The 14182-nt window shown below is 35.6% G+C and overlaps 2 protein-coding genes and 2 long non-coding RNA genes across 4 annotated transcripts in view; 2 read left to right on the top strand and 2 right to left on the bottom strand.

Annotated features, from left to right (window-relative positions):
• The window catches only part of LOC143248117 (uncharacterized), a 155456-nt gene that overhangs the window by 34466 nt on the left and 106808 nt on the right, over positions 1-14182 (top strand). The gene's annotated exons all lie outside the window — the stretch shown is intronic.
• LOC143248325 (uncharacterized) lies at positions 1304-3443 on the bottom strand. The gene is made up of 3 exons (XR_013026910.1): positions 3314-3443; positions 2903-3077; positions 1304-1620 (listed from the first exon to the last, which is right to left on the bottom strand). It is a non-coding gene; the product is annotated as an uncharacterized LOC143248325 (long non-coding RNA).
• Positions 8848-9627, bottom strand: LOC143248324 (zinc finger MYM-type protein 1-like). The gene has a single exon (XM_076496702.1). It carries the CDS (start codon positions 9614-9616, stop codon positions 8939-8941), a length of 678 nt encoding a protein of 225 aa, XP_076352817.1. The 5' UTR covers positions 9617-9627; the 3' UTR covers positions 8848-8938.
• The window catches only part of LOC143248323 (uncharacterized), a 38431-nt gene continuing 37416 nt past the window's right edge, over positions 13168-14182 (top strand). The window contains exon 1 of the long non-coding RNA XR_013026908.1: positions 13168-13484. This is a non-coding gene — a long non-coding RNA (uncharacterized LOC143248323). The remainder of the gene's footprint in view (positions 13485-14182) is intronic.

The following is a 14182-nucleotide window of genomic DNA, read 5'->3' as shown; positions in this document are numbered from 1 at the left end:
TTAGTACTGGACGTTTAAATACTTTCTAATGTTTAGTATATAAAAGAGTAGTCAATAAAGCTGCCTTAGATAAAGTGATACTAGATGAAGCTAGACCTTTGTTAAAGAGCCAGGTTAAAAATTGAGACATAGTGAATACATTTGGGCAAAGCAAGTTCAATTTCCTCATGAGACAACATTGGCAGTAAGTGTGCCATTTTCATTGATAAATAGCCATTGTAGATCCACAGATAGATTGAGACAAATACAAAGCAACTTTACAATTTAAACCCTAATCCAAAGGACAGCATAATTTCCATGCATGAAGTCTGAGCTGAGTAATGCCAGATAAGGGTGCCTCAACAGACACAGCCATAGAAGAAGTGACAGAGCCAGATATTCTTGAAGATTCTTGTAGAAGAAGGAACCACGTATGGGTCAGCCAACCTGGTGCTATCAACAGTACTCAATAAGTAGTGGATCAAATTATAGCCAGAACTCTGGGTAACAGATAACCTGGGGAAAAGGCATAGAGATGCAATGCTGCTCAATTTCGACTAAATCCATCTATCAAAAAAGCCCGAGGATGAAGTACTGGAAACCAAAATGCCTGTAGTTGAGAGTTCTATTGAGTGGCAAATGAGTTAATAATCAAAGTCTCAAACTGAGAGAAAGTCCACCAGAAAATCTCACAATGGAGCATCCATTCAACTGGGCTAAGAAAGTTGACCTGCTATTAAATTCATCGTCCCTGGAATATGGCAAACCAGGAGTCTGACTGAATAGGAGTGAGCTCAGTGGAGAATACCCAAAGTTCAAAACAGCAACAAATCTTCAAGACCACTGTATAAATGTCAGAATGAATCACAGTAACTTTCCCCTTCAACAGATCAAGACCTTGAACCATTGCTAGTTGCACAGCAAAAAGTTATAGAATATTGAGATTGAAGGAAGATTTATTTCCATCCATAAAATCTGGAATTTCTAACTACCAATATACACACTCAATTCCCGAAAGGAGGTATCTGTGAAAAGATAAATATCGGGATGAGCAGGGTGGTACAGGAACACCAACAGCAGTGTTGGTCTAGTCTAAATACCACTCAAGATCTGAGATGATATTAATGGTTGTAGTACAAGATCCATTGATTGCTCAGGTAGATGAAGGTTGTTACAGAGAAATATCACCATGGGTAACTGAGTGAGGTATAAAAGACTGAAGAAAGTGAGAAAAATCAAACTAACGCTTTGATGGGCAAAGAAAAACCCTGACAGTCAAGTGCCTGTAGAAGTAAGTATGTTTTGGAAACCAAACTATTACACAACCATTAAAGTTTAACTTGACAGTATAAAAATACTTTTATTATACCATACACACATAAATGAGCTGTACAACTTTTTAACCATAATGAAAAATCTTGCAGAATCTAAATTATTTACAAAACTTACAACAAAGAAACAACAAATATCAATTCAAAACACACACACACAAAAAGTACAAAACATACCTACAAAATTAAAAAAACTATTTTTTCAAATACCACACTGGTCCTGTACTTTCAAGAATGTTCAATGGCTTCCCAATAAATAACCTATACAATAGTCCATTGATAGCTCCAGACAGCAAACTCTCCATGGCAGCTTGAGAAAAAAAAAGTATTGCTATGTTTAAGACAAACAACTTATATAAATCACAAGTACCACAAGATAGTTTTCAATAAACTTTGAGGAAGGTAAAAATGAAATATTCCTCATGTTAGTTGGTGTTTTGTTTAATCAAATATTGTCTAGATTAGATAAATGAAAAAAATATCTTTCAAATAAAGGATAAATTCAGAAATAAATGTTCCATATAATCCAAACAATAAGATGATGCATACACACAATTTCATTTTAATACAATTCTAATTATTTCTTTATGAAACTAAACATTCTCGGGGCAAGTTAATCATAAACATACAAACTAAAAAACAGTTACACACTGACACAAATAAATAATTTTTGTAAGTATCCCTTCAGTCTTTATAAATACATGTAAAAATTTTGTCACAAACACATTTAATTACATTAATTTCTCTAAAACTTTAGTTTGAAAGCAAGCTTAAAGAATTCCATAAACAATCAGCCATGCCCACAACATGAGCAATTTTCCAACACAACTACAGAACTCTATAGATTGTACTAACTGAATAACAACTTCCTACAACATTTAGTAACAGAAAAATTAAATGAAAGATTTAAGTTTATGAAGTAGTTGAACTAACCTACAGTACAAACTGTTTATTCACACATTTAAACTAATAGACAGCTTGAAATTGTTCATTATACAAATAACTGAACAAACAACTTAACCTATTTCATGGCACAACTAAAGTATCAAACAGTCTGAGCAATTTGAGTGTGACTATTTTGTAACACTAGACAACTATCCTACATCTTACAGTCGTTCATTATGCAACTTACACTATTTTGCAGTGACAATATCAGTGTGATCTATCTTGTAACACAACTATCAGATTATTTAAAATGTTCCATAACTCAGTTAATCCATCTCATAATTTAAAGTGTTTCACACCATATCTTACATGTTTCATAACTCTCAGAACAATATAAACTATTTCATAATGAACCTATTTGACAGCTTCACTATTTTATTAACAACTACCAAGCACCTTGAGCAATTACAAAACAGATATATCACACAGTTGAGCTATTATATAATACTACTATTTGAAAAACATAAAGTATTTCATAAAAGAACTATACCTTGTTATGTAAAATTCAAGTTAAGACAACTTGTGTTGCTATTCAATAAAAGTATCAGATAAATTGACCTTGTTCATAACACAATTGAGTTGTCATACATCTCAAATAAACTATTTCATAGGGTGATAAAGCTATCAAATAATTTGGTGTATCTCACCAGATGGGAATCTGTTGCTTCTCCCAATAAGCCACCAAAAATGATAATTGGAGCAATACAGACAAAGTACAGAAAGAAAACAGAAGCTACAGTCTGAAGAGCTAGAGCATCCTTGAAATCACTCAAATACCAGAATTTCTTTCATTTAATGTTGTTGATCAAGTCACCAAATAACCTGAAAAGGATTAATGAGAACACATTTTAATATTAAACAAAATGTGAAAAAAATAATTGATTCTTATGGTATATAATGGTTATATTAAGCTCTTTGATATACTATCTTCTGATAAAAAGTTGTTTGATTTGTCACTAACTTTTGCACAAATCTGTTTGCAGGTTATTCATAATAACAATTCCTAATTTTAAAGTGATAATTTCTAGAGTGGAAACAGCTATTTAAATATCACTCACCACCAACTCTTGGGATATTCTTTCCCAATCAATAAGAGGATTGACTTTCACTTTAAAAAAAAAAGCAAGCATATTTGGTGAAGTGTTTCATCCCCATGCCATTCCCTTGACCATGAGCCCTTCCAACCTTATGGAAAAAAAATTAATTTTTTCCTTTTACCTTTTATTATTTAGAAAATTCTTAAAATAACTGCCAGATTTTTATTACACAAGATAGTAAAATTATTACCTCCTCATGGCTAGCATTCTAACAAAAACCTTTTATTCATAGTTCATTCTTTAAGAGTAATTTTTCTGAAAACAGTGTTCAAGGTTCTTATCTATATTTCTTTTTCTCATCTAATAAAAGTTTGATACGGAAACAATTTCAACATTTCAACATTACATTACTTTGATTTTTGTTCAATTAATATATTAATGATAAGCATAAGGAGGTCACAAAATGATCACTGAGTGGAATGTTTATTGATATAACTGTGAGAAAGAGAGCTGAAGCAGCTGAAAAACAGAGATCTAAAATGGTGGAATAATTATTTCAACACTACATATTCCACAGTTCCACATTTCTCAGCTCTTACAGCTACATCAATTTTTCCATCATCACTTCTCTCATGACCTTCCAACAGTGAAAAGAAAAGGTTTCCACCTTTAGAATAAATTACCATCTCGAAACTATACAACTGGATGAAGTTAATTACATTAAGAATACCTCATATTGGTACAGCATTCTTTCTCTCCTTATAAAAAAGAAAGGTAAAATAAAGCTTACATTTATACATGAAACCTACTGCTTTTACAGTTTAAACATAAAGGTTGCTGGAATATCTCACCTTCCTGTTTTTTTCAGTCCACTTTCTTCATGTAATTTTTCTTCTTCCTCTTCTGCTTCAAAAGAAGGTTCTTTATATGTTTCTATACACTTTTTTCTTCCCTCCAAAATTTATTAAATTTCAATAAAAATCACAATTTTATCACTCTCATCATGTTACTAGCCCACTCCTTTCAATTTTCATTACAATTCCCACTACAGATTTTCATTATCAAAGAAACTTATTCATTTCCAATTTTTTTTATAAATTTACATAGAACCATGAAACATAAAACATCTACTTTCATTATAAATCCATTTATGATGTATATAAAGTGTGTTATTATGTTCATTCACCTACTTAATGTCTCTTTCTTCTTCTGGAGACAGTTAAACAATCTCCAAAGCTTATATTATTTTGTCCTTTTATATCCATTCATTTTCAGCATTGGCAACATTTGTTGTACTCCAAAGAAGTTTAACATTAGTTGCTTTATGGAATGCTCATCATTTGTATTTATGAATGCTTCACTTAGTTTCTGCTTCTGCGATGAGTTAAAATTATTAACAGAATACTCAAATATCAAGCTCAGAAGTTCAAGAAGCAACTATAACACACCAAAGAACATCACTTGTACATTTGTGAACTATACAACCTCTTGAACATATATTCGTTCATTGGTTTCAGGCTCAACAGTGGGTGGTATTTCTGCAGAGATTAGTTCACATTTTGTTAAAAAAAAACTGGTTGGCAACTTCCATTATAAGTTCACCTTTAAAATACCAATACATGATATTCAAATAGATTTGATTGCTCAGTGAATAAATAATAGGGTCAAACTGAAATCTGAGATGTTGCTCTTCACTCAAATATTGCTTGTAACCATTCTATATAAACAATTTGAACTATTAGAAACTAATGTCTGATACAGAGCAAAGATGAGGAAGCTCCTGACCCATCCAGAGAACACTTGAAGCTCAATTTGATCACTAATGGCATTTTTATGCAAGGCAAAGCCCAGTATTATTTGAACTAGACATCATACCTACGAATGCATCTTGACTACTCAATCTACATGAGCTAGTGGCTAAACTCAACTCAGGATCTACTTGTTTAAATCATTTGGAATTTCTTCAGCCCTTGATGCAGAAGTTGTGTTCAAAATTTGTCGTTGTTGTTTTTTTACAGAGGCTATTAGAAATTCAGTGACCTGGAAAACCCCAGTAAAAACATTATTCATCCTTCATGCTATCGACATCTTCTTAAGGGAATTTGTTGTGTTTTTGTGATGCATCCATGGTAATTGAGCCTGGGAAGCTATGTTATTCAACAGAGAATTGTGATGATCGAATCACAACATTTGTGTTTACTGTGGCTTGGGAGTTGTTGGTCAAATTTTTGTTGAGCCATGAGACCATCACAGACTTGAAAATTTTCAGAGCTGAATCTATCACAAAACAATAAACTTAATTCCAAGATGAAATGGTCCTGAGATCTTTGTGATAAAACTTGGTTTCATTCAGTAGCCCTCCAAGAATATTAGAATGAGAATCACCTAATGTCCAATCGATCACATGTTTGAGAAAGATGTTTTTGCAATCTTCTCGGAACATTCACACAAACCAAATTCTTGCAAGGCTTTTTTCACTTTTGTTAAGTGATAGTAATTAATCATTCAAATATCTGATGGTACAGATTTAAAAATAAAGTTTTAAAAACTACCATAATAATTAATATTTATTAACAATAATCAATGTAGGGAAAAGAAATGTAAAATATAAACACAAAGAAGTTAGAGTAGGAAGCTACATCAGCATGCAGACTGAAAAAGGAACATGTAGAAAATAATTCCATTCTGAAAAGTGAACAGTAAGAATCTGTTTGAGTGTAGTCAAACACAAAGCTACATAATGGACTGTTTGTGGTGTACTTAATACAGGTATTGAAATCAGACTTTGGCACTATAAGTCTGCATACTTAACATTGCACAAACAGGAGGGAAACAGAGAGGATACACAGCTAAAAAGTTGTGTATTCTATTCTATTTTTACATCTTTACTATGAAATTAGACCTTCGTATACAAAAGAATAATTTTGTATTCAAACACTTTCATATAAAGGAGCAAGCTACTTCTTGCTCCAGGCATAGGAAATTCAATACATTATGTTTCTTATTAGTGGCTGCAAGTTTTTCTAAGACACTACTGTTTCTTTACAATAATTTGAAATGTGCAAGATATGAAACAAGGAAGTTGCTTTTCCTACCACTGATTGTTTTACTGTTAGATAAACATGACTGTTAATTTTAAGTATAATATGATAGTATTATTTAATTTGTATTGTGCAAGCTTTAAAGTAACTTATTTTAAAAAAATAGTTATGGGAAATTTTATTACGTAGCTGTTTGCATAGTTAAATTTTTGTGAACTGACGTCAAGTATTCAAATCTTCTGAATTTTTCTCTTAATTTAAGTGAGTATTTTTATTTTATAACATCTCCTAGTTTGTAGAAGGTTTTAGGCCTCCGTTGGGCAATATATATAGAGCCAACCAAGTTATTGATAGTAAAATTAGAAGTAAAGTTTGACTGCGTGTAATTTTACTCCTTACAAGTGATCTTTAAAGTGATTTTCACATTTTTATTGCAATAACAGAGATATAGGAGAAGAATTTGTCTTGTGAGTTGAGGTTCAAAGTAACTAAAAGAGCTTGAGTGCACTTTTGAAAAAGAAGCGTATATGAAATCAAAAGCTACATACACTGCATAAGTACCAGGAAGATTATTTAGAATTTGATTTCATTTTCAGAATTATTAAGAAGTATTAGATGTAATGTGAAAAATAAATCTAGTGCAGAAAAAAACATTTTAAACAACTCTTAAATCAAACTACAGTAAATACCATGGCTAATACTCTGCCAGGGGCCGCGGACCGTTTTTGTGAGTGGGGGCTAACAGGCGGGGGTTCAAGGGGCGCAGTCCCCTGAAGCTCTTTGATTTTAATCATATTGAAAACCCATTCTGAGGCCCTGTTAGCAGTTCTTCTTCTAGTAGGGACTATAAAAAAAAAAATCGATTTTCTCTTTCTGTGCCTTCCGGTATGACTTAAATTAATCTTAAATTACTGTGTTTAACTTTGTTACTTTGAATTCTGCAACATCAACTATCATTAGCAGGTCCTTTCAAGGAAATTTTCTAAATGGAGACTTAACAAATCTCATTGAGATATTCTGATGCAAGATGCTAACCTAAATTTAATGAAGTAAATTGTGTTTCGATGCGATGACGCAAGGTTTGTTGTCAAGGGACTAGGGACGTTTCAGATTGTGTTTGCGGGGAGGTGGGAGGGGACTGAATATGAATATGCACATAGGTTGCTTACAAACTTTGGACTGAAGAAAAAACCGAAATAGAGCTAGCTTTAGTATCTCAGTAAAATTATATACATGGATGACACGTTACTTCATCAATGCATAGCTATATTAATGATCTTTTAAAATGGAAATATAAATCAATAATGCCACAGTTACTCTACTGGCCTATTCACTTTTATATATCATAATTTCACTGACCTCATTATCATATCGCAAAAGTATAAACTGATGTACGTCGATGGATAGAAATACAAATCACTTTTACCAAGGAAGAGTAAAATTACCGTATGTGATCTAATGATGGGAACAACATCAGCAAAGTCGCGTTCCGCGAATACACCGAGCTTCACCTTCCTTTTGTCATTCTTTTGTACAAAGTCATTGGCAATAGAAACGAGGTCTAACGATGCTGTGCGTTCCTTGTGGATGTGGAGAACTGACAAACAATTAAAACGAGATTAGTTCATTGTTGATCGTAGCCATGTCTCGAGTCTTCTGGCCGTCGAGAAGCTCCTTTCTCCTACAGCATTAGTTGATGGTTAACAAGCAGGAGTTTGACTAGAATTATCACTTCCGAGATTAGGCATCTTTGAGGTACTTTCAGCTGCTTCACGGCCAGATAAATGTCGTTAAAACATTCAAAGTGACGATCTTCAGAGTCACCTCGTAAGAGTCCATTGAAGAGAGGTAGTTGTGCCTTGAGAGAAAGGATGTCCAGATCATCACCGTATTTGTCCGCCAAGTACTTCAGCTCATCAGGAGTATCCTCTTCTCGAAAAAATTTCAAGAGGATATCTTTCATATGTCGATACGACTGGAAGCCTGGCTGATCAAAACAACGGTTGATTGCGTTAAAGGCAAGATCAAGAACCTCAAAGTACTGCCTTCTGTAGAATTCCTTGGGAGTCAACTGGAATGATGGCTCACCGGTTCCTACCTCAAAACGCTTGGACTCTCTTCTGTCTTGGGATTTGAGGTTCGGAAATGTTGAGCTCCATTGCCTTTCGGTGCACTTCTTCATATATCTTGTCAAAATTACCATCATTCCTCATTTTATCAAGAACGCCTGCTACCAGTTTTGCATTTTGTTGCCCCTGTGCTGCAGACATGCAGGTCTTCTGCAAAGTTTTTGACAAATTGTCCGTCAAAAGTACACGGCGACACCAAGATGAAGAGCGAATAAGTACTCAAATTTCTCCATTTGGGATCTGACACCTATTATTCGTGCCCTCATTTCACAGTCTAGACAATCTTCCAGACACGCGTCCCACTCCAAGAGAAGCGCTTTGTAGTTGGCAATGATGCGATCGAAGCTTTGGCTGCGAACTGTCCAGCGAGTTGGGAAAATCACTTGTAGGCCTGCTGTTTCTAGGTTGATGTTAGCTTTTATTTTTTCGAGTAGATCTTGACGCTTTGGTGAAAATTTTATAAGCTTGCAGATTTCCTATGTGATATCTAGGGTATCAGCTAACAACTTAGACCCTTTTGTTGCGTCACATACTGCCAAACTTAAGGCATGCCCATGGCAGTGTGTATAGTGTGCCTTAGGAGCATCTTTGAGGATTTGTTCAGCAACACTTCTTCGTGATCCAGCCATAGGACATCCGGCATCGTAGCACTGGCCCCGACAGTTGGCCAGGGTCAAGTTCATCCGAATTATCGCGTCCTTGATGGCCAATACGATGGTATCTGCCTTTATGGTGGAGATTTCATAAAATCCGATGAAGTCCTCGTGGGGTTCCAGGTTGTCGTTAATCCATCGAATACATATTGTAAGCTTTTCCTTGTATGCAACGTCAGTGCATTTTTCGGCAAGGATGGAGAAATAACGACTGTTTTTGATACAAGACGCCACAGCTTCCAACACCTGCAATGCCATTACCTCTAATATTTCGTTCTGAACATCATGTGTAACATACTTGTTGGTTTTTTTCTTAAGCCACTCTATCATTTTAGAATTGTCCTTTGCTCTGAGGTGATAAAGTTGTATGAAGTTCGATTCTTCATCGCTATGTCCTTGCAAAGCTGGTCCCTGTCTAGCCAAGAACTCTAAGTTCTCGATGATTTTTGCCATGTTGCTCCTAGATTCTTTCTTCTCTTCTCCCAATGTCATGCCCAACATTTCGCCAATGTCAGAACATGTTTTGGGAAGAACTATTACATTTTCTTCTGCCATTTTATGGCACTGCGACATTTGGTGATCTCGAAACTTTTCCCTTGCCTTCTTCCAGTTTCAAAAGCCATCTCGGAGGAAAGCCGATTCCTTGTACTTTGCATTGAGTTTCTGCTCTTTTTCTTCCAGTAAGCAGGTATGACAAAGAACCGTATTTGAAAATTCTATGTAGTGTAACCAAGGAAATTCTTCGCACCATGAAATGATCCTTTGAATTGCTTGCATTCCCTTTTGGGGTACTAGAAATTTCGTGGTTGATTTTGTTTTCACGGGATTATCAATTCCGCTTATAAACTGTCACCATACTCGCTTTGCTACCTACAGAAGAATGGATGCCTTCTGAAGCTGTCGATAGACCAACAGTTTCTATTGATGACCCGCTTTGCTGAACCTCTGCCTGCTGTATAGTGTGTTCACATTTTCCTTCTGTAACAGGCAGCTTTGGACCACAGATCTTTTCCATCGATGACTGTATTTTTCTTTTTCTGGGAAGGGGCTTTGGTCTGGCCTATTGAAATACGAAACGAAATGACTGTAGAACGTTTTCCAATTCAAATCGCTCTATATTTGCATTTCGGTCATTTTTGGCAGAAAGGGTACCCATTATTAGGGATTTTTAAGAAGAACAATATACCCATTTTAAGGGTTTTTTTATGGGGTACGTTCTACATTCACATCCATTGTGGAATCCTGCATGATGCGCAGAAAGTCATTACCCTATATAACGTACTCATCCAGGTCCATATGAAGCTACCTAGTTAGCTGATAACATACCCATCCCGCGCCGGTCCGTACGAAGCTATCTAGTTAGCTGTGTGCAGCCGACCGGCCAGCGAGGGATCGGGGCCGTGCGCACACCCATGATTTTTTAAATGTTGCACTTGAAATTTAAAAATCATCGTATGCGCAACGTGTACACATCGAGCATGAGCGACAATAAGGGTGCAAGAACTCCGGGCGAGAAATGTAAGAATATCATTTAGAGCGATAAACGTACCCATATTTAGGTCAAAATGGATTGGGGGGGCATATTCAAGGATTTTCCGGCACAAATCATGCCCCATGTTTATGGTTTTCTTTGGAAAAAGTAACCTATTTGAGCGGCATACACCCATTAGGCGAGTACCTCTCCCCCCACCCCGCCCGCACAGTTAGAACGCACACATGAATGTGACCACGTGGCGGATACGGCAGCTGCACACAGCGAAATCCAAAATATCTTCCGACCATGTGATGGGTGGATACAATAACTGAATCTATTACCACTGGAAAAATTAACCATGTTTAACTGAGCAGACACAAAATGTTCAAGTTTTCCACACATAAGGTCAAGGTTTCAGGTTATCAAAAATTTTACAGGACTATGGACATGGGCTGATTATTAAACATGGAACTTGATTAAGGCCAGACAAAACACATGGAATTTTAGTAATATGTTTCAAATCAAATGACTTTATGTTGTGTTTTTACTTCATCACACTAAGCTGTACGTAAAGCTGTATGCCTGTACATAGATTTGTGAATGCAGTTCATATTCTTGGAACTCACAATATTCTCGTTTCTTTAATTATCAGAGACTTGGCATTTTCTGGAAATCTTAACTGTAAAATTGTAATTACATTGGGGAAGGGTGGGTGGAACGGGATATTGACAATTTAAACCAGTCTCACGTTCAGGTCTTGTTTCCATTTATGTTTTGAATATCAAATTCAGGGCTGCCACTCTAAACGTTTATTAATAATTTTTAATTAATAATTATAAATAATTACCTATATCCACATGTTACTGATCTTTATTGAGTGGGATTGCCTTGAACATCATTCTCATTGGATTTGCTCAAATTTAACAAAAGTTAGAATTTAGAAAACCCCACATCCCTGCGAGTGTCCAAACTTGATTAAAACCATCCCGCGTGTCAGAGTTGTGCACAGTAGGCCAATTAAATGCTTAATTGTAAATAGATAGCCTACAACTTACAAGGCTACAATACATAACATAACTGCCCAAGAACAAACTGACAATTATTAATCTAAGTTTATTTTGTATCTCACTCTCCTGATCCTCACTGGTAGAAGCATGATCCATCTTAGCTTAAATTCTGTATCAAGGCATCTGAGGGAAATTTTGGAGTCGTAATGAGACGCCTGGTAGGTTTTAGAATTAGTCTGAGCCAGATTTGTGTGTAGTTTATCATGCATACATGTACGTTATGTGTATGCATACTGTGTTACGTTTTGTTTCGGTTCTTAGAATGCATATATTCGTGTGTGTTGTGATAATCAGCTCGCCACCACGCACTCAAGGTCCACGAATAAAAAAAACATCGTCTCATTCTATTTGAAGTCACGCAAAAATACGCGCGCACAGCCCCATGCAACACATACATGATTGATATAGTGTGTGTCTACATCTCTGTAAGATAACGGTCATAATATGCAATCAAATACAGGGCACGGTATGTAGTACAGATCCGTACGCGCCGTGGCCTCGCTCGTTTATTATTTTTTTTTTATGTCGCGCACCCACGTCACCGCTCCTGTTGTCATGTAGGAATTTAAATAGGGTAAAACAAACGATATTCATTCCAGCAGGATGTACCAAGCAACAGAATAACGAAAATTTCATTTTAACCAAGAATCAAAATATTATCTATCTGCGACATTTCATTTTTTTTGCACGATTGAAAAAAATGGTTGTTAGCAAAAAGTGTGGGGTTCCGCAGCTCCTGCAACAACTGTTGACCTCTTATTTACAACTTTATTTCTTGCAAGAAGCATAAGAAAATTCGTATACTGATGTTGTCAGCGATATTCTGGCTTTATACCACACTTTGAATCCCATTTTTTGCTTTTCATATCTACATCATATGTTTTTTTTTTCATTTTTTAGCAGCATATTTCTCTCTGAATGTAGGTAAAGAACATATATGGTTACCACATGCAAAATAGATTAATATCGAGCTAGTAGAGTTATGCTGCATTTGATAAGGGAACGTCCATTCTAAGCTTTTCAGATTTCTTTTTGTTAGTTATAGTCCTGCTTGATCTGGTACGTATATCCATATGGTGATCTTGCTGTCAATTGCTTTGCTTTCTGCCATCCATTTGATGGTCAATCAATCTCAATGTTAATGTAGTGTATTTTGTGAGTCAGTTGCAAGTATTGTTAGTGACATTGCCTATTTATGTTTCATTGCTTTTAGTTATTTAAAAGAGAGTTTCCTTCATGCCTTCCATTTCCACTTACGCTAAATTAAAATATCTAAGATTAGATTGTGGTGGATAATGATTCAATGCATTTCTTTTTTTTTACACTGCAAGGCTGTGGGTATAATTTTGCTTGCATATGCTGTAGGTGTTACGTGATGCCGCACTGATAGAAGAACTTGAATTATTTCCTGTGACCAGTCTTACGCATGTTTTGTACGTTTTCAGTCTTATCAAGTTATACAGCAATCAAATTGGTTATCGGTGCTATATAATTCAGGATGGAATAGACAATACAATAAGTAGGTTCTGTTCTTCAGCTCGATTTACAGCTGCACCTTTCACAGCATTGCTTTTGGTAGCTCTAGCTATCAGAGTATTTATGTGGCTAGTGAAGTTGGGATGTTTGTCAAAGATTACCCCTTTCTTTAGGTACTTCTTTGTTTCTTCCTTGCCTGTTGATAATGGTGTATCCCGCCCTCATCAGCTCATCTATTTTTGAGTATGTACAACATGGCCGTGGATTTGGAAAGATTATTTACCATCCTCTCTGGCTCCACCATTTCTTCACACTGTTAAAGAATGGTTTCACCAAAATGTCGATGATAAAGGTTAGTACTAAGCAGTTGGTTTAATTGTTAAGGCGAGCTACATCCTTAACGTAGTTGTTTAAGAGAGATAGTGATCCAGTCTAATTGTCAGATTCCATATTCAACTAACCATATGTCAATGATTACAAGGAAGCTTACTCCAACTCAACGTAGTTATGGTCACTAACATGGTTCCTAATCAAAGTAATGTTCCTCTTCATTCTAGAAATCTATGAACAGACCAAGTTTTCTCTATTTCGTATGATATGGTCAGCAATATCACCTTGCGAACAGTTGGGCTCAAACTAGAAGTGGTCATTTACTGTTTTTACATCTTTCCATTACACAGTTTGATGCTCAGAGCTTTGACAAACACACCTCTTCATGAGGTATTTGCATATTCAAGTGTTTTGACACCTAACATGCAGAGTCCTCACTGATACATCAGTCCAGTTTAGACTGATGACTGTCAAGAATGAAGCAGGTAGGGAGTCAGAGTATTTATTCAAGTGACCAAATAATCACCATTGTAATGTTGTCTGCATGCAAAAAAGCGTACAATATCTATAATGGAACGATTGTGGCTAGACCTTGTCACATTTCCACATTAGTCTTAACTCTGATTCGCATATGCTCAACATCATACCACTGGTACTTGTGTGTGAAAAAGATGGGATTTCCAGCAGTTGTAAAAAAATTGCAAATAAACAGAAATAAAA

The sequence above is a fragment of the Tachypleus tridentatus genome, chromosome 4 (genome assembly GCF_004210375.1).
Source record: "Tachypleus tridentatus isolate NWPU-2018 chromosome 4, ASM421037v1, whole genome shotgun sequence".
Taxonomy (NCBI): Eukaryota; Metazoa; Arthropoda; class Merostomata; order Xiphosura; family Limulidae; genus Tachypleus; species Tachypleus tridentatus.
This window is presented reverse-complemented; position numbering and strand designations above follow the sequence as displayed.